At 45.0% G+C, this 21,546-nt stretch overlaps 1 protein-coding gene across 1 annotated transcript; it reads left to right on the top strand.

Annotated features, from left to right (window-relative positions):
- Positions 1 to 1,560: 1,560 nt before the first annotated feature.
- On the top strand, positions 1,561 to 18,599 carry CXCL17 (C-X-C motif chemokine ligand 17). The gene is made up of 5 exons (XM_037065531.1): positions 1,561 to 1,662; positions 4,742 to 5,038; positions 13,436 to 13,516; positions 14,126 to 14,227; positions 18,212 to 18,599. Exons 2-5 carry the CDS (start codon positions 4,960 to 4,962, stop codon positions 18,307 to 18,309), a joined length of 360 nt encoding a protein of 119 aa, XP_036921426.1. The 5' UTR covers positions 1,561 to 1,662; positions 4,742 to 4,959; the 3' UTR covers positions 18,310 to 18,599.
- The last annotated feature ends 2,947 nt before the right edge of the window (positions 18,600 to 21,546 follow it).

Below are 21,546 nucleotides of genomic sequence, written 5' to 3'. Positions count from 1 at the left end.
ATTAATAAGAGAAAAGTCTGTGTGTCCTAGGGGTGTTTTAAATTGTTAAGCCAAAAAAAAATACCTTTTAAATTTCATGGCCGAAAGTCTTTTAAAGAAAGGGTTTGCCATTGCTAGCAGAGGAGGAGGAGGAAGAGACTGGTCTTGAGGCGAGGAATCTAAACACCAGCAGGTAGTTTTAAAAAGACATGTCCATCCCTGGGTTTTGCAAGCACTTTCACACGCCCAGTAGGCAGGAGAAAGATCTAAGCCTTGAAAGCTGTAAGGATTTACACTGGCTATAGAACAAAGGGGATGGGCTAGTTCTGGGACAGACTCTGCAGAGCCCACAAGGAAGACGAGTCCTCCCTCGGGGACTGGCTGTGGGCGGCAGGTTGAACGACTCACATGCAAATAAGCAGAGGCCCCTGGGGCTCCCTGGTGCCTGGCTCCGCTCTCTTTTGGATAATCTTGGGAATAGCCACCTGGAAATCAATCCCAAATTCCACCAAATTGACCGGAATGCAAGCAGTCTTTTGTCAGAGTAGGTTCACAGCTATCAACAAGCTGTCATATTTCTATTCTCTTACTCTCCGGCTGCTGTAAATTTAATGTAGAACATCTCAGAATTTTTTGCTTGTCGAGGTCAATGGGTTTCATGGATCCAAAGCCCCTTCCTGTGGTACAGAGGACCGCACATCCCACCCAAAACCCAGGGAGGGGAAAATCAGAGCGAACTGACCAGGAGCCAGGACACGGGGCAAGGAGGAAGGTCTGAGGAGGAGCTCCCTGGTCCCGCAGCAGCCTGGGTGTGGGCTGACAGACAGCTCAAAGGGAACAGTAAGGAACGCCCCCACCCGTTTCCCTGTGTATGCAGGGCCATCCATCAGCAGAACTTTCTTTCTGGTAAGGAACTGCACTTTCACATGCTTTCCCGCATATCAGGCCTAGTTAAAGTATTACAAGAACGTCACTCGATTCAACCAACATTTATAGAATACTCCCAGAGTGCCAGGCCCTACAGCAGTCCAGGAGCACAAAGCAAATAACAAACAGCCCTGGCTTCATGCTGCTTCTCGGCACTGCCCTCCTGTGTGCCCTCCACCAACCCAAGTCCCGCCCACCCTGTGAGACCCAGAGTCCCCTGAGCTACTCTCAGGCCACCGTGAGCTCCTGCCACTTCCGAAATTCGGGTCCATTTCTACCTCTAAGTTTTATCAAGTGTATGTCCTCCTCTCTCTGGTTCGACTTGAGCCTCCTAAGGACAGAGACCACAGTTAGAATTTTCCGGAGAGAAACCACAACAGCGGTTTATATCAGACCAAGCCTTCTTCCACCAGAGGACCATCTCCAAGGCCTCGCACAGTGCCTGGCCCCCGGCAGACAATCTATAAGCTTTTTTCTAACAAAGACTACAGTTGACTCCCCAGCGTGTCAACAGGCACGGATAATCTGAAAACTGAGAGGGTAGGAATGGTCAAACAAAACATCAAAGAGCACCTGACTCATGCTTTGCCTCTTCCCTCCTCTTAGGTGAAGCCAAGCCACACCACCTTTTCTCCTTCCTGCTGGATCCTTCCTCGTTCACTCTCCCCTGGCTGCCCATCCACATCGCCCAGCATTCAAGCCTGGCCTCTCCCTTTTCTTTGAGCACATTTCCCGAAGTCTCTGGAATGACTAAAGGTAAGTGCTAAGGTTCTGTAATCCCTCATGTTTACCCTAGGTAGTAGTACGGTCTTCTTTTGCTTTAGGCTTTTTGCAAACAAGGCTTGCAGCCAAGGGCCCCAGAGGCCTGTGCAAACAGCTGCCCCCTTGTACTTCCTGCTCCTCAAACCCTCCCGGGCCTGAAGTCCTGGGGGTTTTCCACCAACTTTCCACCAACCCAGCTCCCTCTCCTTTAGGTGGGGGAACTAAGCTGCCTTCCTGAAGAACAATGAGGAGGCCTGATCTGACCCACCCCTTGGTGCCTCTGGCAGGAGAGAATGACCTCTGCCTCCCACCGTGTGTGGAATGGAGAAGACTATACACTGAGTGAGGATGGGGAAGGCCCCAAGCACACCGCCACTATGGCTGACCTTGAGCCAAGGGTGGAAAGGGGACACACGGAGGGGAAACAGACCACGCCATCCTCTCTTCAGCCAACCCTAGGTACAGCCAGACCTCGCTTCTCAAACGTCTCCCACCTCAATAATTCGGTTCTCAACCAAGTCGTTCACAGAACGGAATATCTTGGTTTTCAGACAAAATTTCAGTTCTGGGCCCAACTGCCCTTTCATGCTGATACCTGTCTGATCAGCCATGAGTCTCTCAGGAGACAAGGGAGAGAATGAGCGAGTATGAGTCAGGTCACCACTAAGCCTCATGTTGTTAACATCTCAGGAAATTAGGCTGTGAATATTTTCATGGCTTTTTTTTTTTTTTGCTTTTGTTCCTGCTTATTATGACTAAATCCACCCAGTAAGTCACCATGGACTCTCAGAAGCTTAGTGATAGCAGCAAAGTAAAAGGAAAGTTGTGAGAACAATACCAGAGCTTTAAAAAGAAATAATTGCAAAGTAAGATAGAAGTGTTTGCCTGTTTGATCTGGCTACCGAGTATGGTGTGGCTAAATTGATTAGCACAACTTTAAAACATACAGAGGCCATCAACAGTGCCAATGGTGTGAAAGTGCTCAGGAAACAACAATCACGGGCGACTGAAAAGGTAGGAGAATTGTTGCTGGTTTGGATAAACGAAAAGCAATTAGCCGGTGATAGCATTTCGGAGGCAATGATACGTCAAACGGCGAAGATGCTGCGTGCCGGCCTCCTGAAAGACAGCCCAGGACGGAGTGCTGAAAGGGATTCCTTTACCGCCAGCATGGGGTGGTTCGGTGAATTTAAGACGTGGCATTCAGAGTGTAGTGAGGCACGGGAAGGCTGCCAGTAGTTCTAACAAGTAGCTGCTGATAATTTCATTATAGACTTCCAAGAATGCATAGAAGCGGAGGGATCTTTTCTCCAACAAGTGTTCACGTGCCATGAGACGGGCCTCTTCGAGAAGAAAATGCCAACGAGGACCTACATCAAACCGGAGGAGAAGTCACTGCCAGGACACAAGCTGGTGAAGGACAGGCTGGCGTTGCTGTTGAGAGGGAACACGACTGGGACTTTACATTGAAGCCTCTCCTCGCCTACCATTATGAAAACCCACAAGTTTGCGAGAAAAGCAATGTTATAAAAAACAACTTGAATGTGATGTGGAGGGCTAACAGCAAAGCTTGGGTAACCAGGCAATTTTTAATTGAGTGGATTCAGGAAGTGTTTGCCCCGAGTGTGAAGGAAAACAATTACTGCTCAGGGCACTTCTTGCAATGGGCTCCCTCCCGCCCGCCCGCCCTCCAGGCTCAGAGGCCCTGTTGGCTCCAGAGTACAACCTCATCGCTGGTGGGCCCTGCCAGCTAACACAGCTCCTCTCAGCCAGCCCACGGACCAGCAGGCCATTTCGAATTTTAAAAAATTCTACACAAAGGCACTGTTTCAGAGGTGTTTTGAGGTGACCTCTGAAACTAATTTAACCCTCAGGGAGTTCTGGAAGGAACATTTCAATCTTCTCACTTGCTTGAGACACATGGACAAGGCATGGGGGGAGTGTCTTCCAGGACCGTGTAATCAGCCTGGAAGAAAATGTGGCCTGAGTCAGTTGCAACAAGAGACTTTGAGGGCTTTGAGGATGAACCTGCGTCTCTTGTGGAGGACAGTGTGTCTCCAGGCACGACCATGGCCTTGGAGGTGGATGATGATAATGTGGAGGCCCCCAGCACCGAGCTGAGCACCAAGGAACTCCCAGATGTGCACGGAGCAGCAGCCAACAGCAGCTGTCTTCAGAGGAGGAGGAGGAGGGAAGGGAAGATATTCAAGGAAACGCTTGGGAAATAGGAAGAAATGAAAAATTTTATTGAAAAGTAGCACCCTGACAAAGAAGTAGCAAACGGAGCAACAAACAAGCTCTATGGAACAAACACACACACAGAGAAAGAACCCCAGAGGAGCAGCTACCTGACGTTTTTACGGAGGGGACGCCCTTTCCCAACAACATCCCTCTGTCCCTTGTTTTCATTTTTCACTGTACATTTCATTTCCTTTGTGTTAAATTTCATTTATGTTTCATGTCCTTTCCATTTCCAAAGGGTTTATTTATATAACAGCACATCAGACAAGTATGTATGTAAGAAAGCTTAAAACAGCCCTGGCTGGTAGAGCTCAGTGGATTGAGCATAGGCCTGGGGATCCACGGGTCAGGGCACGTGCCTGGGTTGCAGGCCAGGTCCCCAGTAGGGGGCGCTCGAGAGGCGACCACACCTGGATGTTTCTCCCCTCTCTCCCTCCTTTCCCCTCTCTCTAAAAATAAATATTTTTTTAAAAAAAGAAAGCTTAAAACAAGGAATCATTGGGGGTCTGGAATGGATTACTTCAGCTTACATTATTTCTAATTGGAAAAAATGATTCAGTTTTCAACAAAATCCCTTCTCACATAGCCTTCCGGAACAAATGAAGCTCAAGAACCGAGATTCCACTGTACTCGCTTTCTTGCCAGATATTAAGCTACAAGAATCACTGAAAGGTATAAGGAAATCCAAAGGAGTAAAAAGGCCGGGGAAAGAAATCACCACACGCTGTGGGGGAAGGAGGCGGGAAAGAGACGGGGAGGGCACAAACATCGCTGCCAAGTTATCAGTTACGTCTTATGTTCTTAAGAATGCTTCACGTCTTTGTTTGGCCAGTTTCACCTCCCAGATTCCCGTAAAGCGTATGGTGCAACCTGTTACCTAATGAGACCAGTGGCACTTAGCTCTTCTCACCTTCTAAAGGAAACACCGACGGGGGTTAAGGTGCACCGAGCCATATACAGTGGCCTGAGCCATCCCCAGAAGTCCGGAGCCTCCACCTGGGGACCTTCCGCACTCTCTTCAAGTGACTTACAGCAGCACCAACAGTCACGATGAGAGTCCTGATCTCTTCGGTCCTTCTGTTGCTGCTGCTAATGCTGATGCCCATCGTCTCTAGCAACCCAAACCCAGGTAAATAAGATGAATTTTCTTCTTTTTTTAAAGATTTTATTCACTTACTTTTAGAGAGAGGGGAAGGGAGGGAGAAAGAGAGGGAGAGAAACATCAATGTGTGGTTGCCTCTCACATGCCCCCTCCTGGGGACCTGGCCCACGACCCAGGCACGTGCTCTGACTGGGAATCGAAATGGTGACCTTTCAGTTCATAGGCTGGCGCTCCATCCACTGAACCACACCAACCAGGGCAGATTAAGTTTCTATAAAAGGGGGGAACAAGATTTGGGGGTAGAGGGAGAATGTGGCAAAACAGAAAAGACAACGTGGCTCAAAAAACATTCATTAAAATGAAGCTCCTTTCGCTACAGGTATTTGGGGTAAGTTACCTATCTCATGCCCATTTCCTCATTTACAAAAGGAAGGAAACTGTACCAGCATCTAAAGAGTGTTGTGAGAGTCAAATGAGACAGCGTATATGAAAATTTAGGGGGAAACTTTCTGACATGGTAGCTGGCAAAGAAAAAATTTTAAAAATGGGCTCCCTTGCTCCCTTACCTCTCCCCCAATCCCTTTTCCAGAAGAGCAACGCATTTCCCCATGGCCAATCTTGGTGGCAGTGCTGTGAAAGTGTTGAGGGCAACCGTACATTTGCAGAAAATAAGGAAGTCCTTCTTTATATTCTTTTCTTTTAATCCTCACCTGAGGATATGTTTATTGATTTGAGAGAGGGAGAAAGGAAGAGAGAGAGGGAGAGAGGAAGAGGGAGAGAGAGAGAGAGAGAGAGAAACATGAATGTGAGCAAGAAACACTGATCGGTTGCCTCCCGTACAGGCCCACACCAGGGACTGAACTCGCAACCTTTTGGCCCGTGCAATAACACTCCAACCAACTGAGCCACCCAGCCAGGGCTGTTCATATTCTTCAAAGTGTACCAGACATCCCACCAACAATTTTAATGCTATCTAATGGCAAAGTAATAAACTAGAAAAATCATACCACCAGATAGTATCCACGTTTGAAGCACTGGCCATACCAAGCCCTGTTTTAACAGTTCACCTTTTGGGAAGCAGACCCTTGGTCAGGGTTTTTGAATCAGCTCCCGTGGCCGAGCTCTTAGCGGAACAAACATGCAGAAAAGAGTTCATCCCCAGGTATGTTTCTGCTTGAGAGAACCACCTCCCCAAGGGCTGCTTTGAGGTAAAATAGCTTTATTAGATAGTCAGCATGAACTCAGTCCTAAAATCAGGAGTGCACCCTAATGCCCCCCAATTTCAAACTTCTCCTTTGCAAAAAGAGTTTTCTGGAGACTGGAAAAGAAGGATTTTCCATCACTAGGACAGACGCCAAGGCTCGAGTCCTCAGCCTAGAGTCAAAGCTCTAGCCACAACCTGCCTTTCCAGTCCACTCCCCTCCCCTCCCCAGCAAACGCTCTGTGCTCCACCTAAACCAGGTGGGAAAAGGTCTTATGCTTTCCCACCAGCTCAGCTTTGCTCATACACCCAACTCCAAAAGCAGCTCCTCTCCACGCCTCCCATGATTCCTCCCGTGACTAGAAGTGAGCTCCACCTCCATGCTTATCCCTAATGGACTCTCTCTTTCACACTTACCATATAGTCCGCCTTCCGCTGAGGGTGTTGGTCTGCCTCTCCTACCTCTACCCCCCCCCTTCGAGACTGCAACCTCTTTGATGGCACAGTCTGCACAATCTGGTGTATTGTTTCCATATCCCTCACACTATCCAGCACAGTACTCAGTAAATATTTGCTAAGTGAGAGAATAAATCCTCAAAGTGTGCTTGATGACTGTACCCTGAGGTTTGACAGCAGCTCTGTTGACATTTGGGGCTGGACGATTCTCTGTTGTAGAGGGTCATTCTGTGCATTGTACGATGTTCGGCAGCATTCCTGGGGCCTCTCCCACCTAGATGCCGGTAGCAGCCTCCCCCACCCCTTAAGGTAGCCAAAAATATCCCCCAGACGTTGCCAAATGGCCCCAGAAGGGGGAAACCACTCCCCAGTCGAGAGCCAACCACTGCTCCATTCGAACAGTTCTCAAATCTGCTCCCACTTAGACTTACCTGGACTTTCAGCCTTGAAGCCAGGGGATCTAGATCCAAATCCTGGCTTTCCCACTTACTTCCCAACCCCGGGCAAGTTCCTTCACTCTTTTGAACTTCAGTTTTATCATGCTTAAATGAATAAAGTGCCAGTTAGAAAACACATATTTTGTGAAGATTAAGTGACCTGTAGTGTGTACCTAATAAGAGGTGAAGAAATGGACGGGGCAAAATGTCTAAAGTAGCTCCTAAGCCACAAGGGCTATGAATCAGGAAAGCTCACTGTGCCGCCAGGTAACGCTATTGCCAACCACATCAGGTGGCTGGAGGCCAAGTTCAAGGCTTGTTTCCCAGCCAAGTACAGTATTGCAACACCAGATTAAGTCTGGCGAGAGGAAATGATGCCCTACCATCACTGTAAAATATTCTCAAAGTAAAACTTTTTTTTTTAAGATTTTATTTATTTATCTTTAGAGGGGAAGGAGAGAGGGAGAGAAACATCAATGTATGGTTGCCTTTTGTGCGTCCCCTGCTGGGAGTTGGCCGGCAGGGAACTGGCCTGCAACCCAGGCATGTGCCCTGACTGGGAATCGAACCGCGATCCTCTGGTTCGCAGGCCCGCACTCAATCCACTGAGCTACACCAGCCAGGGCTAAAACTTCTTAATTTACCTTAAAATAACCACATACCTGCACAATGTGCTTTTCACAGGAGAAAGGAGGAAAAGGTAAGTGAGACTATAGAGAATTTAGGAAATAAATTACTTATAATAATAGTCTACTCACTGCTCATAATACTACTTATTAATTGTAAAAGTACTTAAAAAGTAGTTGACATGTGTTAAGCAGCCCTGTATGGCAGGCACTGTTCGGAGTACTTCACACACATTATCTCATTGTGTCCTCACAAAAACCGAATTTACTTTTTTAATCTTTCACTTTTCAGACTTTCAAAAACGTAAAAGTAATCAGAGTTCCGCCCTGACCAGGTGGCTCAGTTGGCTGGAGCATCAACCCACACACCAAAAGGTTGCAGGTTTGATTCCCAGTCAGGGCTCTTATGGGAGGCAACGGATTGATGTGTCTCTTTCTCTCTCTCTCTCTCTCAAATGAGTAAAAAATATATCCTCAAGTGAGGGTTTTTAAAAATTTTTTTTAAATAATAATCAGAATTCCAGTATGTCTTTCATCCAGTTTTTTTTTCACAAATAACACCTTACATAACCATACTATGATGACACAATACTATTAACTAATGTACAAATATTCAAATTTTTCTATTCATATCATTACTGTCCTTTTCCTAGTCCAGAGTCCACTCTAGAATCCTACACTATTTGAATAAAGTTATTGTGTCTCCTTGGTCTCCTCCGACCTAGAGTATTTTCTCAGCTTTCCTTGTCTTTGACCTTGATACTTTTGAAGATCACTAGGTACTTTGTAGAACTTCCCTTAATTTGGATTTGTTTGATGTTTCCTCATAATTAAGTTCAGATTTGGAATTTTTGGCAAGAACACCATAAAAGTGATGCCTGCCTTCTCAGTACACCACATCTCAAGAAGGCCCATGATAGGATAACCCTCATTACTGCTATGAACTTTGAACATGTCATTAAGGTGGTGTCTGCCAGATTTCTCTACTGTGGAGTTTATATTTTTTCCATTGTAATTCATAAGTATCTTGTGAAGGAGTACTGTAAGACTATGCAAATAGCCTGTTTCTTCTCATCATATTTTTACCCATTAATTTCTTTTTGCCCATTAATTTTTAAAATCCATTGATAATTCCTGTCTACAATAGGTATTTTTATGGCATTAGTGAAATAGTGGTTTTCTATTTCCATCATTCCTTCTGTTTATTAATTAAAATTCTACTATAAGAAAAAATTGTTCTGGCCCTGGCTGGTATATAGCTCAGTGGATTGAGCGCAGGCCTGCGAACCACACGATCGCGGTTCGATTCCCAGTCAGGGCCCATGCCTGGGTTACAGGCCAGTTCCCAGCATGGGACTCATGAGAGGCAACCATACATTGATAATTCTCTCCTTCTCCCCTTCCCTTCCCCTCTAAAGATAAATAAATAAATAAATAAATAACTGTTCTGCCCTGGCTGGTGTGGCTCAGTGGGTTGAGCACCAGCCTGCAAACAGAAAGGTCGCCTGTTCAATTCTCAGTCAGGACACATGCCTGAGTTGTGGGCCAGGTCCCCAGTAGGGGCCCTGTAAGAGGCAACCAATTGATGTATACATTGATGTTTCTCTGTCTCTTTCTCCCTCCCTTCCACTCTCTCTAAAAATAAAGTCTTTAAAAAATAAAAGAAAGAGCTGTTCTTTCTCTCCCATTTATTCAATTACTTATTAATATAAGTACAGACTCACAAATATTTATGGATTATAACCCATTACTATCTTACCCTATTATGTTCTTCGTATTGTCACAAAATTGGCCATTGAGAGCTCCTATAAATTAGTTCTTATGTCTTTTTTTTTTTAAGAGAGAGAGGGGAAGGGAGGGAGAAAGAGAAGGAGTGAAACATCAATGTGTGGTTGCCTCTCGTATGCCCCCTACTGGCATGCAGGACCTGGGCACGACCTGGCCCACAACCCAGGCATGTGCTTTGACTGGGAATCAAACCAGCAACCCTTCAGTTCATGCTGGCGCTCAATCCCCTGAGCCACACCAGCCAGGGCTAGTTTCTATGTCTTTGAACATTTTTTTAGCAGTTCTGACACCACAAGATGTTTCCGACTTATTTTGTTCTTCCCTGCCCCAGGTTGGGAATTAGCCATTTCTTGGAGGAGCCCTGGTTTCTTTTATGGGAGAATAATATTAGGTGGTTATTGCCCTTTGGTTCTAGGTGCTAGCTCTTCCAGGCCCTCTAGTGGACAAAGCTAGGAAATAGATGTATGGATACAAACACATATGCACCACTAGTCCCATTCTACGTATTAGGTAAATGAGGCCCAGAAAAGTTAAGTAACTTGTCCAAAATCGTAAAGTTCATATATGGTGGAATTGGGAAACTGAAATAATGACAGAACTACCACAAACCCTAACAAGTAAAAGTAACTTTTTTACACATACAAGTCAGCAAAATCCGACGAGCCTAACATTCCAGCATAGACACTCTCTTTGGGAAATAACTAGAAGTCAGCCCTGGCTGATGGAGCTCAGTGGATTGAGCGTGCGCCTGCGAACCACACGATCACAGTTCGATTCCCAGTCAGGGCACATGCCTGGGCTGCAGGCCAGTTCCCACCAGGGGACGCACGAGAGACAACCACACATTGATATTTCTCTCCTTCCCTTCCCCTCTAAAGATAAATAAATAAAATCTTTTTAAAAAATAACTAGAAGTCAGCAATTATAACTACAGTAAACACTATCATGTACTGAACACCTGCTTGGACACTGGGCGCCCACCATATCTCATTTAGTGCTAACAAATCTGTGAGGCAGGGACTCCTGTACTCGTTCTACAGATCAGAGAGCCAACGATTAAAGAAGCTAAGTGACTCATCCAAGGCCACATAGTTAAGAGGCAGAACAAGCAGTTAATCCCAGTTCCATCTGGATATAAAATCCATGCTTATTCCACTGTGTCAGTATTTTCCAAAACTAATTTTAGGTGGAACATGAAGTAGCTTTTCTTCAATAGTTATATGTCCATTTTACTGCATGTTAGGAAAAAAATCTAAGCATGTCATCAAACCCATAATCTCACAAATAATATTGCATAGGATAAGGCTATTTTAAGTAAATTAAATTTAAAGAAAAAATATGAAGTAAACAATAGTAGAGGAGAGACGAGCAATAGCAAAAATTATAATAGTGGCCTATAAATACAGCTTCAGTCACACCGAAATATTAGAGTCATGTAGAGCTGCAGAAAGTACAACTCTTGCACCTGAATTTTAGTTCCAGACATGTCTCCATTATCTTTATGAACTTTGCCTTTTCATTTGCTCTCTCTGGGCCTCTGTTTCCTCATGTGAAAAATAAGAGGTAGTGATTTAGTTAATTAGTGCAAACAATTTTTTTATGATTTAATTTCTTTATTTTTAGAGAGAGGGGAAGGGAAGGAGAAAGAGAGGGAGAGAAACATCAATGTGTGGTTGCCTCTCACATGCCCCCAACTGGGGACCTGGACTACAACTCAGGCATGTGCCCTGCCTGGGAATCGAACTGGTGACCCTTTGGTTCGCAGCCCGCACTCGATCTTCTGAGCTACACTAGCCAGGAGTGCAACCATTTTAAAAGCAATTTCAGAACAACATCAAGAAACATAGAACTGTTCCTAACTTTCACCCAAAAATTCCTTTCTAGGAAATTTTGCCCAAGGCAATAATATAAAATTTGGAAAACAGTTACAAGCACGCAGAAATTTATCAATACAAAAAAATAAAGCAATCCAAATATTCAGCTCTAGGAGAACAGTTAAATAAGTTGGGGCAACATACACTTGTTGGGAGTGTTGTACCATCATTAAAAATGAAGAGGACACTTCAACATGCTTACGAAGTACACAAAAAGAAATTGTTCACATACTGTGGTTATCACTAAATAAAGAAAATCATATGCAGAAACATGTCAAAACACCAACAGCTGGTAAGAATAAAGATTTCTTCATTTGTACTTTTCAGTTCTTCTGGTTCTAATATTCTGGGGCTTTTCCCTGGAACTAGGAGACATCAGGCGAGAATAAAATATTTAAAAAGTTTGGATGGCAGGGGCTCTGCCTGTTTAAATTACTTTAACAGCACTCAAAACAGCACATGAAAACATTTAGAAACTGGAACTTGAGGAAATGAGGCAACACCCTCCATCTGTGTGGGAGAAAGGACACGGGCCTGGGAAACAGGAGACCTGCCCCTCACCAGATGCTCTCTATCTATAAGGCTCTCTCCGCACAACCTGTCTGTGCACCTATTGGGCAAATATTTACCAAGCACCCAACATATGTCAGGAACCACGCAGCCGAATGACTACTGGTTCAGAGCCCCCGGTTCAGAGGCTACAAGGGAAAAAGAGTTTCAGTGTGCTCAAGCTACCATACCAAAATATCACAGACTGGGTGGCTTAACCAACAGGAATTTACTTTCTCACAGTTCTAGAAGCCAGAAATCCAAGATCAATGTGTTGACAAGTTTGGGTTCTTCTGAGGCCTGTCTCCTAGGCTTGCAGATGGACCTCTCCCTGGTCATTTCTCTGCGCCCATACATCCCTGGTGTTTCTTTGTGTGTTCAGATCTCTTCCTCTACAAGGACTCCATTCAGACGGGATTAAGGCCAACCATAACAGCTTCAGCTTAACTCAGTCATCCCTTGAATGGCTCTATCTCTAAACAGTCATTCTAAGGTACTGAGGGTCAGGATATGAACATGAATTTGGGAGCAGACACGATTCAGTCCACAACAGATTTCAAACAACCTAAACTATAATTGTGTAACAGTGGGGCTGCATTCAACCACGATGGGGATTCAGGGAAGGCACCACTAATTCTGACAGGAACATCAGAAACTACTGTACAGAGGACGCATCATCTGGGCCTAGCTCTAGTTCCAGAACCTTGAGTCTATACATAAACCATCGTCCTTGATTGTCACAAAAATATCTTAGGTGTCACAAAATGGGAATAAGACAGCATCAGGTGATAAGGCACAGAGGTCAAAAAAAGGAATGGCTTTTGTTCCAGAGGGGCAAAGGATAAATACCGTCCTTCTAGAACTGAACTGGGATTAGGGATTCAAACACAGCGAACTTGGAGGTCAGGGACGATCCTGATGGGTTTACGCAGATTATGATCCTTCCCCTCATTCCTGAAGTTATGATGATTTTAATGTGTGTGTGTTGGGGGGGGAAGGTCTTTATTAGGCCCCATCCTCTGTCCTCTCTTCCATCCAGAAGCCATTCTTTCTCCACCTACCTCAAGCTAAGCTTTTCTCTAGGCTGGATTTTCAATCTCAATTCCTTATCCATTTAAGATAACGCTTCTCTTTCCCTGGCTGGTGTGGCTCAGTGGATTGAGCGCTGGCCTTCGAACCAGTGGGTCAAGGGTTCAATTCCCGGTCAGGGCACATGCCTGGGTTGCAGGCCAGGTCCCCAGTGCGAGGGCGCATGAGAGGAGGCCACACATTGGTGTTTCTCTCCCTTTCTCCCTCCCTTTCCCTCTCTCTATAAATACATACATCTTTAAATATATATAAATGAGTACTTGAGGTAAAATACTCCTAGATCCCCGAATAAAAAAGGGACAGAAACGGAAAATTGTGCTAAACTGGGGACCATTTCTGTTGGCCCCTTCCCTTTCCAGTGCCTAGAAGTGGCCTGTTTCAAGTGACCCGTTTCCTTCCAACAGGGGTCGCCAGAGGCCAGAGGGACCGACGCCAGGCTTCTAGGAGGTGGATCCAGGAAGGGGGCCAAGAATGTGAGTGCAAAGGTCAGTAACTCAGTATCAACAACATCATCGAGGCGCCAGCTATACCCCACCTCTCTCCCCTGAGTCCCCGAGACCAGTGCAGAAGTTATCTGAGCTGACTCACCCATTCCCTCTCCACCAGTCCAGCCCGTGCACCACCAACACCAGCTTTCTTCCTGAGTCTCCTCCGAGGGCTGGACTCCTCCAGGAAAGAGCTGGCTAAATCTCTGCCTGCCTCTTCCCTCTTACTTTTTCCCTAGGTACCCACCCAGGGTTGCCTTGAAAAAGCTTCCTGGATCTTACTCTCAACCTTATTTTATTCACACAAAAAAGATTAAATCAAAATGGCTTGCCCCAGATAAAGCAGCTACTAGACATATATCTAGGTCTTATTTCTCATTTTCTGGTCTCCCCAATGATATCCTGCTGCCCTCTCCACACCCGCCACCAAATTCTTGCCAACACAAGACAGGAGAAACTGCTCGGAAATATATAGATATAACTGGATATCTCCACTGTTCTATGTTGACCCTTTTCGCCATCCCATTGCAGTATAAAAAAGCAAAGATCTTACATCCAACTCTCAGACACGTTAACCCTCCCATCTAAGCAACAACCCTGTTATTTCAGACTGGTTCCTGAGAGCTCCTACGAGAAAACTCATGGCAGTGCCCAGGCTGCCAAAGAAACAGTGTCCCTGTGATCATTTCAAGGGCAATGTGAAGAAAACCAGTAAGTTTCAAAAGGGTGACCTTCGTTCTTTTGCAGGAAGTCATTCAGTGGGATGAACTAGGGATGAAGCAGCGGGTGAGGAGAGACGGTAGAGGTAAAATGAAGACCAGGATAAACATCTGAGTCCTTTCTACTCATGTCGACTTGTGGGGAAACAGGAAGAGGAAGAAAAGCAGGATACAATTCTCCTAGAACTAGGACAGTTTCACCAAAGTCTTAGACTTTAGAACTCTGTTGTGGAGGAAGATGGAGCTATTGGGACCTAGACATTGACCTCTGAAAATGACACACGTCCATGTCAAACAGAAATTTTTCCTTTTTGAGGATCAGATGCAACTTATTATATTTTTTTCCATTACCATTTGTCTGCTTTACAAACAGAATTCGATTCTTCCATAGTGTAGTAGGTTTTTTCAATTGATTGACTGATTTTTACAGGGAGAGAGAAAAAAAACATTGATTTGTTGTTACTCTTATTTATGCATTAATTGGTTGATACTTGTATGTGCCCTGACCAGGGATGGAACTGCAAGCTTGGCATATTGGGACAATGGTCTAAGTGACTGAGCTACCCGGGGTAGGGCCTAGGCTAGGAGTTTTTAAATGTCATATAAAATTAAGTTGGTAAGCCCTGACTGGCATGGGTCCACAGGTTGGGCATTGTCCCACAAAGCAAAAGGCTGCCAGTTAGATTCTGGGTCAGGGCACATGCCTGGATAGCAGGCCTAATCCTTGGCTGGGGCTGTGTGAGAGGCAACCAACTGACGTTTCTCTAGCATTTCAATGTTTCTCTCCCTCTCTTTCTTCTCAGCCCCTTTCCTTCTCTCTAAAAATAAATAAATAAATTTTTAAAGTAAATTGGTAAATGTTAAGCTGATCGATATTATCATATTATCAAGAATGGGATAAATTGGGCCCTGGCCAGGTAACTCAGTTGGTTAGAGCATCATCTTGATACACCAAGGTTGCAGGTTCAATCCCAAGTCAGGGCACATAGAAGAAGCAACCAATGAATACATAAATAAATGGAGCAACAAACTGATGTTTCTCTCTCTCTCTAAAATTAATCAATAAAAATGGGATAAATCAGGATGCTTATCACTGTTGATGGAATAAAATATATGGTACTACTTATCAAAAATGTAAATGTGTACACCTGTTAACCCAGTAATCTCACGTCATGGTATCTCTACTATAGAATACTTGCATGGATACTCAAAGATATATATGTATAAGAATATATAAGCAATATTTGTATTAACAAATAAATTGTAATTAAAAATGTTTACCAGTCCTGGCTAGTGTGGCCAGTTGGTAAGAGCATGTCTTATAGACTGAAAGGTCACAGGAAGGCAACCAACCAATGTTTCTCTTTCACACTGATGCTTCTCTCTCTCTCTCTCTCTCCCCCCCCCGCCCCCCTTCTCTCTCTCAAAGCAATGAGAAAACATCCTTGGGTGAGAATTTTTTTAAATGTCCACCAAAAGCAAATTGGGAAACTCTGCAGTTGTCAAAAATAATGAGGTAGATCATTATGTGTTGGTCAGAAAGATATCCACCATATGACAATATGTTAAGTGAAAAAAGATGCAGAGGTCCCCTACTTCGCACTCTTCATGAAAATAAATTTCAAGTGGATTAAAGATCTAAATTTGAGAGACAAATTTATAAGGGAATATAGGAGAATATATGTATGACTATGGAATAGGAAAAGATTTCTTAAATAGGATACAAAAAGTACAAGCCATAAATGAAAAGATTAATAAACCTGACTTCATTAAAATTGAGAAATTTTGGTCCTCAAAAGAATCAAATGACTAAAAGTAGGAGATGGTATATATAACCGAGGATTAATATTTAGAATATATAAAGAATGCCTGCCGCCCTGGCTGGTGTAGCTCAGTGGACTGAGCATGGGCCTGGGAACCAGCTGATCGCGGTTCGATTCCCAGTCAGGGCACATGCCTGGGTTGCAGGCCAGTTCCCAGCGGGGGACTCATGAGAGGCAACCACACATTGATATTTCTCTCCCTTTCTCCTTCCCTTCCCCTCCAAAGATACATAAATAAAATCTTTTAAAAAAAAAGAATTCCTGCCCTTGCCAGGTGGCTCAGTTGGTTGGAGCATCATCCCATACACCAAAAGACTGCAGGTTCAATTTCCAGTCAAGGCACATACCTAGGTTGCAGGTTCAATTCCTAGTCAAGGCGCATTTGGGAGGCAAGTAATATCTATCTCTCTCTCTTTTTTCCTCCCCTTCTCCCTACCTCTCCCTTCTTCTCTCTTTAAAATCAATTAACAAATCTTCGGATGAGAATTTGAAAAAAAGGAAAACAAAAAGAAGATCTTAAAAAAAAAACTCCTACAGATCAATCAAAGGAAGGCAGGCAACACAACAAATAGGCAAAAGACTCAAATCAGCTATTTGGAGACAAGGAAATCCAAATAAGTAATAGACATATGAAATGGCACTCACATACCATTAATTGGGAAAATGGGAGCTAAAACCAAACAGATATCACTATAAGCCACCATACTGACAAATAATTTAAAGTCTGATGATATCAAGTGTTGGCAAAAAGTAGGGAACAAAGAAACTCATACCCTGCTAATGGAAGTGTAAATTGGCAAATTGTTTTGAAAGAGTGCTAGCAGTGTCTACTAAAGTTTCAGCTCTGTCACCAAGCTAAATGGTTAAGTACTCATAAGAAATGCAGGCTGATACACCAAGAGACATATATGAGAATTTCATAGCCGCATTGCTTATAACTACCCCCAACCCGAAAATTAACCAATAAATAGGGGTATGTTCAAATATTATAGATCAGTGAGAATAAACAAACACATAACAATGTAAATCTTACAAACATAACATTGGGTAAGAATAACCAAGATGCAAGAAAATAACTACAGGATGACTTCACATAAAGTTTAAAAACAGGCAAAAATTAGCCCCAGCCTGTGTGGCTCAGTTGGTCGTAGTGTCGTCCAGTATCTGAAAGGCTATGAGTTTGATTCCCAGTCAGGGCACATACCTGGGCTTCAGGTTCAACCCCCAGTTCAGGTCCAGGCACATGAGATTCCCCAGTTTGGGCACCTTCGGGGCAGCCCATTGATTTTTCTCTCTCGCATCAGTGTTTCTCTCTCCCTCCCTTTCTCTGTCCCTTCTTCTCTCTCTAAAAAACAATGAAAAAAATGTCCTCAGATGAGGATAAAAAGATGTAAAAAAAAGGCAAAATTAAACTAAATTATTTAGGAATAGATAAGTGGTAAAAAAAAAAAAGAAAGAAAAAAGGCCCTGGCTGGTGTAGCTCAGTGATTGAACGCGGGCCTGTGAACCACAGGATCGAGGTTCGATTCCCAGTCAGGGCACATGCCTGGGTTGCAGGCCAGTTACCAGCAGGGGACTCATGAGAGGCAACCATACATTGATATTTCTCTCCTTCTCTCCTTCCCTTCCTCTCTAAAGATAAATGAATAAAACCTTTTTTAAAAAAAGTAAATGTTTACTATAAAAGACAGGGGGTGAGGGAGGATCAGAAAAGGAGGGAGTTGCTGACAATATTCTATTTCTAGGCCTGAGTGGTATGATCATGAGCACCTGCTCTATAACTATTTACTGAACTGCACACAGAAGTTTTTATGGGTTTCTATAAGTGTATATAATATTTTGCAATAATAAAACATTTGTTAAAGGTGCAGAGCAAAACAACTCATACATATATAATTTAATTTTTAAATTATATAATAGTTTATATACAAGAAGATATGGAAGACTCTATAGTAAACTATTAATAGTAGTTTGTTCTGGGGAATGGAGAATGGAGTTTGAGGGGTTTGTCCTTTCATGTTTTTTCCTGGGTATATTTTTTAATTTTAAGTTTTTCCACTGGACAAATCTTACTTTCATAACTTTAAAAGTGCTCACAAAAATTAAATTAAAAAATGTTTAACACTAGTCTTTCCCCTTTATTTTCACCACAGGACACCGAAGGCACCACCGGAAGTCGAACAAGCATGTCAGAGCCTGCCAGGAATTTATCAAACGTTGCCAGCTAGCAAGCTTCGCCCTGCCTCTCTAGGAGCCAAGAGCCCCCTCTCCCAGTGAAACATTCTCGGTCAAGGAGTCAGCACACCTAGAGAATGTTCTCCCACCTCAAGTTCCTTCTCCGTCCCCACTTCCTAAATCATTCCAGTAATCTCAAAAAGCAAGTTTCTCAAGATTATTTTGATGATTGCTCCCTCTAGTGCTTTCCCTTGTCAGTCTTTTCCTATGCTCTCATTCCCCAGGCTTCATTTAAGCTCAACTACCTGAATGAAACCAGGAAACCCCAGCTTCCTAGCTGGTTCCACCTGACCTTAAATACAACCAGGCAAGTAGCAAAAAAAAAAAAAAGTCAATACCTGGCTGGTGTAGTTCAGTGGATTGAGCACAGGCCTATAAAGTAAGGGGTCACTGGTTCGATTCCCAGTCAAGGCACATGCCTGGGTTGCAGGCCAGGTCCCCGGTGGGGGACACATGAGAGACAACTACATATTGATGTTTCTCTCCCACTCTTTCTTTTTCCCTTCCCCTCTAAAAATAAATAAATAAATAAGTCAGTAAATATTATTAAATATGACAGGTCAAAATAATTTCTTTCAAATGGGGTCTGGCAACTCACATTCAAGCCAAATGGCCCACTCTACCCTGTTCACTCCAAACTCAACCCAGATTCTACATATACACATACTTCTTCCCACCATCTCTCCCTCTCTCTCTCTCTTACTCTCTCCTCCCAACTTGTTATTCTTTTACTCTTTCAACAAACCCTTTCTGAGGTAAGAGCCAAATGGAGACACTAAAGCAGGTAATGAATTAGATGCAGTCTTGTTAAAAGTAATACAGGTTTAAAAAACTAGTCATTTCCTAGCATGTAGAACACCTTTGGGACTCATTATTGTTATCATCACCAAGGGTCACTGTACTCTGTGAGTTTTCGAACTAGGACAGAAGACCCAGTATTTGCAGAACCATAGGTCCAGGGTAAGAGAGATGCCATGGCAAGATCTCAAATGCCATTGAAAAGGGCTTCGAACTGTAACAAAATGGAAGGGAAATTACAAAGCAATAATACAATTAAACTGGCAACCATTTGAAAAATGAATAAAGAGGAAAAGAGTATTATTACAAGAGTATAGAGACAGCCTTCCCCTCTGACCCCTTCCCTCCAACATCAGAAGGGGGGTAGGGTGGGGGGACACAGAATCTGGCTTCTGTCATCCCAGAGGACTAAGTTGGGATGTTGTCTTATGAGAGAAAAAAATTTTTTAACTGAGCGGTCAGTCGGGTGGGGCCCTATTTATGACACAAGAGGGCAAGCCCCTCCCCTCTGGTAGCAGAGGGCTGGGCCCACGGCCTCCTCCTGTCCCTAATCCATCCTCGCACAGCTGGAGGCACAGAAGGGCCTCACTTGGCACAGGAGTGGGGGCCACCAGTGGTCAACCCACTTGTTGACTGCCTTAAAAAGACCAGGAATGCCAGGGTAAAGGAGTGGAACCCAAAGGAAGGTGTCATCATGAGGAATCAATGAGGCATCTGTGACACAGAGGCCAGAAGAATGAAGCCTGGGAGATCCACATCTCCCACGAGGGAGATTACAACTGTGGAGCCAGGTTCTCAGTCAGTAACTGGGCCTGACTGGGACCCTGAGCCACCCCAGACACCTATCACCCAGCCAGAGCCTGGCCCAGAAAAGACACTCACAGCACAGCCAGCATCTAAGACCCAGCAAGGACCCAACACCCAACAGGAGCCTGCTTCCCAGCAAAGACCGCTCACTCAGCAGGAACCCCGTGCCCAATATGAAGCTGAATCCCAGCAGGAAACTAGAGCCCAGCAAAAAGCTGCTTTACAGCAGGAGCTTCTTGCCCCACAGGAATCACCTCCCATCCACAGGGTGTCCTTCACTCAACAGGAAGCTGCCTCACAGCAGGGAACTGGGCTAGAAAAAGAATCTAGAACTGAACAGCAGTCAGAATTGGGAGAGGGACATGTAGCCCGGCCAGCATCTGGCCCAACCGAGCCACCTTTAGCTCAGCAAGAAGCTAGATCAACGTCTCTGGCCCAAACCGAATCTTTGTCCCAAGAGAAACCAGGACAGTCAGACCCTACAGCCCAGGAAACAGCTACAGGCAAATCCCAGCAGCAATCTTCAACAGAGTGGGGGTTTCTATCAAAGCTTCACAGACTATCCCTACAGCAACCAGGCTCAGACTGGAAGACATTTCTTAGGTGGGTCACAGATGTTGACTCAGAATCAGATTTGGGGTATCCATATGAGACCAATTCCCCAGCCATGAAGGATGGAACAGTGACCCAGGGAGTGAAGCTGGACTTCGGGGGGAAACCTGGTTATGAAGTGATGTCAGGAAGTGCTGGGACATCGACCCAAGGAAAAACCAGAGACTACTGGGACACAGGTAAGTTGAGCCTGAAGGCACAGGAGTCTCCCAGGGACAGTTATTAAGTACTGAGAGATACAAGTATGTCAGGTTAGCTTAGGTGATCCCTCAGCAGTCCTGCTAAATGAGGATCAACAGCCCTATTTGATAGATGAGGAAGCCGAGGCCTTGAGATCTAAAGGATCTGACAGGAGGGGTCAGTAGGGAGTGGCCAGTCCGGGATCCAAAGCCAAGGTCTAACTTCATCATAGGCACCAGGCTGCCTTCGAAGGATTTGGGGGTAAATCAAAGCGGGAAAGGACTCTGACCAGGGGCCAGAACACCGAGGAACCCGCCTCCCTGCCACTCACTATTCATCCATCCCTCCCCAAACCCACTGGGCACAGCTCTGGAGCAGACACTGCAGAGTCTGACAGGAGACAGAAGGCTGAACGTGACCCCTCACCCGTGAGGAGATTCCATCCCGACTAGGCCGAAATCTGTGCCTTCGCAATCCTTGAGGTTCTCTGGGTCAGCCCTCTGCAAAGGCAGGACGCTTGCTCCCCTCCCCAGGCTGTCCCCTCTGGGAAGTCCCAGTCCAGCCAGGCCTCTGAAGGCCTTATGGGTCGTGTGCTGCGAGAGGGTCCGTGGGGTCCGCCAAAGTCCCCAAGCAAGAGCTAGAGGAAGGGAGGGCTGCGGGGTGGCAGGAGTGGAGGGTGAAAGGGCCTCCAGCCGTCCCTTCCTCCCTTCCTCCGAAGCAGGCAGCGGTGCCCTGGGGTGTGGGCTCCAGCTCCCATCCCCCTTCTCTAGGCTGCAAACAGGTGTCAAGTGTTCTCCCTGCAACGAGGAGTTCCTTGTTGAAGTGGCAGGACGGTGAAAAACATGCAGCCCCACTC

Source organism: Sturnira hondurensis, unplaced genomic scaffold (genome assembly GCF_014824575.4).
Source record: "Sturnira hondurensis isolate 20B ecotype Veracruz unplaced genomic scaffold, ASM1482457v3 Scaffold0015767, whole genome shotgun sequence".
Lineage (NCBI taxonomy): Eukaryota > Metazoa > Chordata > Mammalia > Chiroptera > Phyllostomidae > Sturnira > Sturnira hondurensis.
The sequence above is the reverse complement of the archived record's forward strand: the minus strand, read 5'-3'. Positions and strand labels throughout refer to the sequence as shown.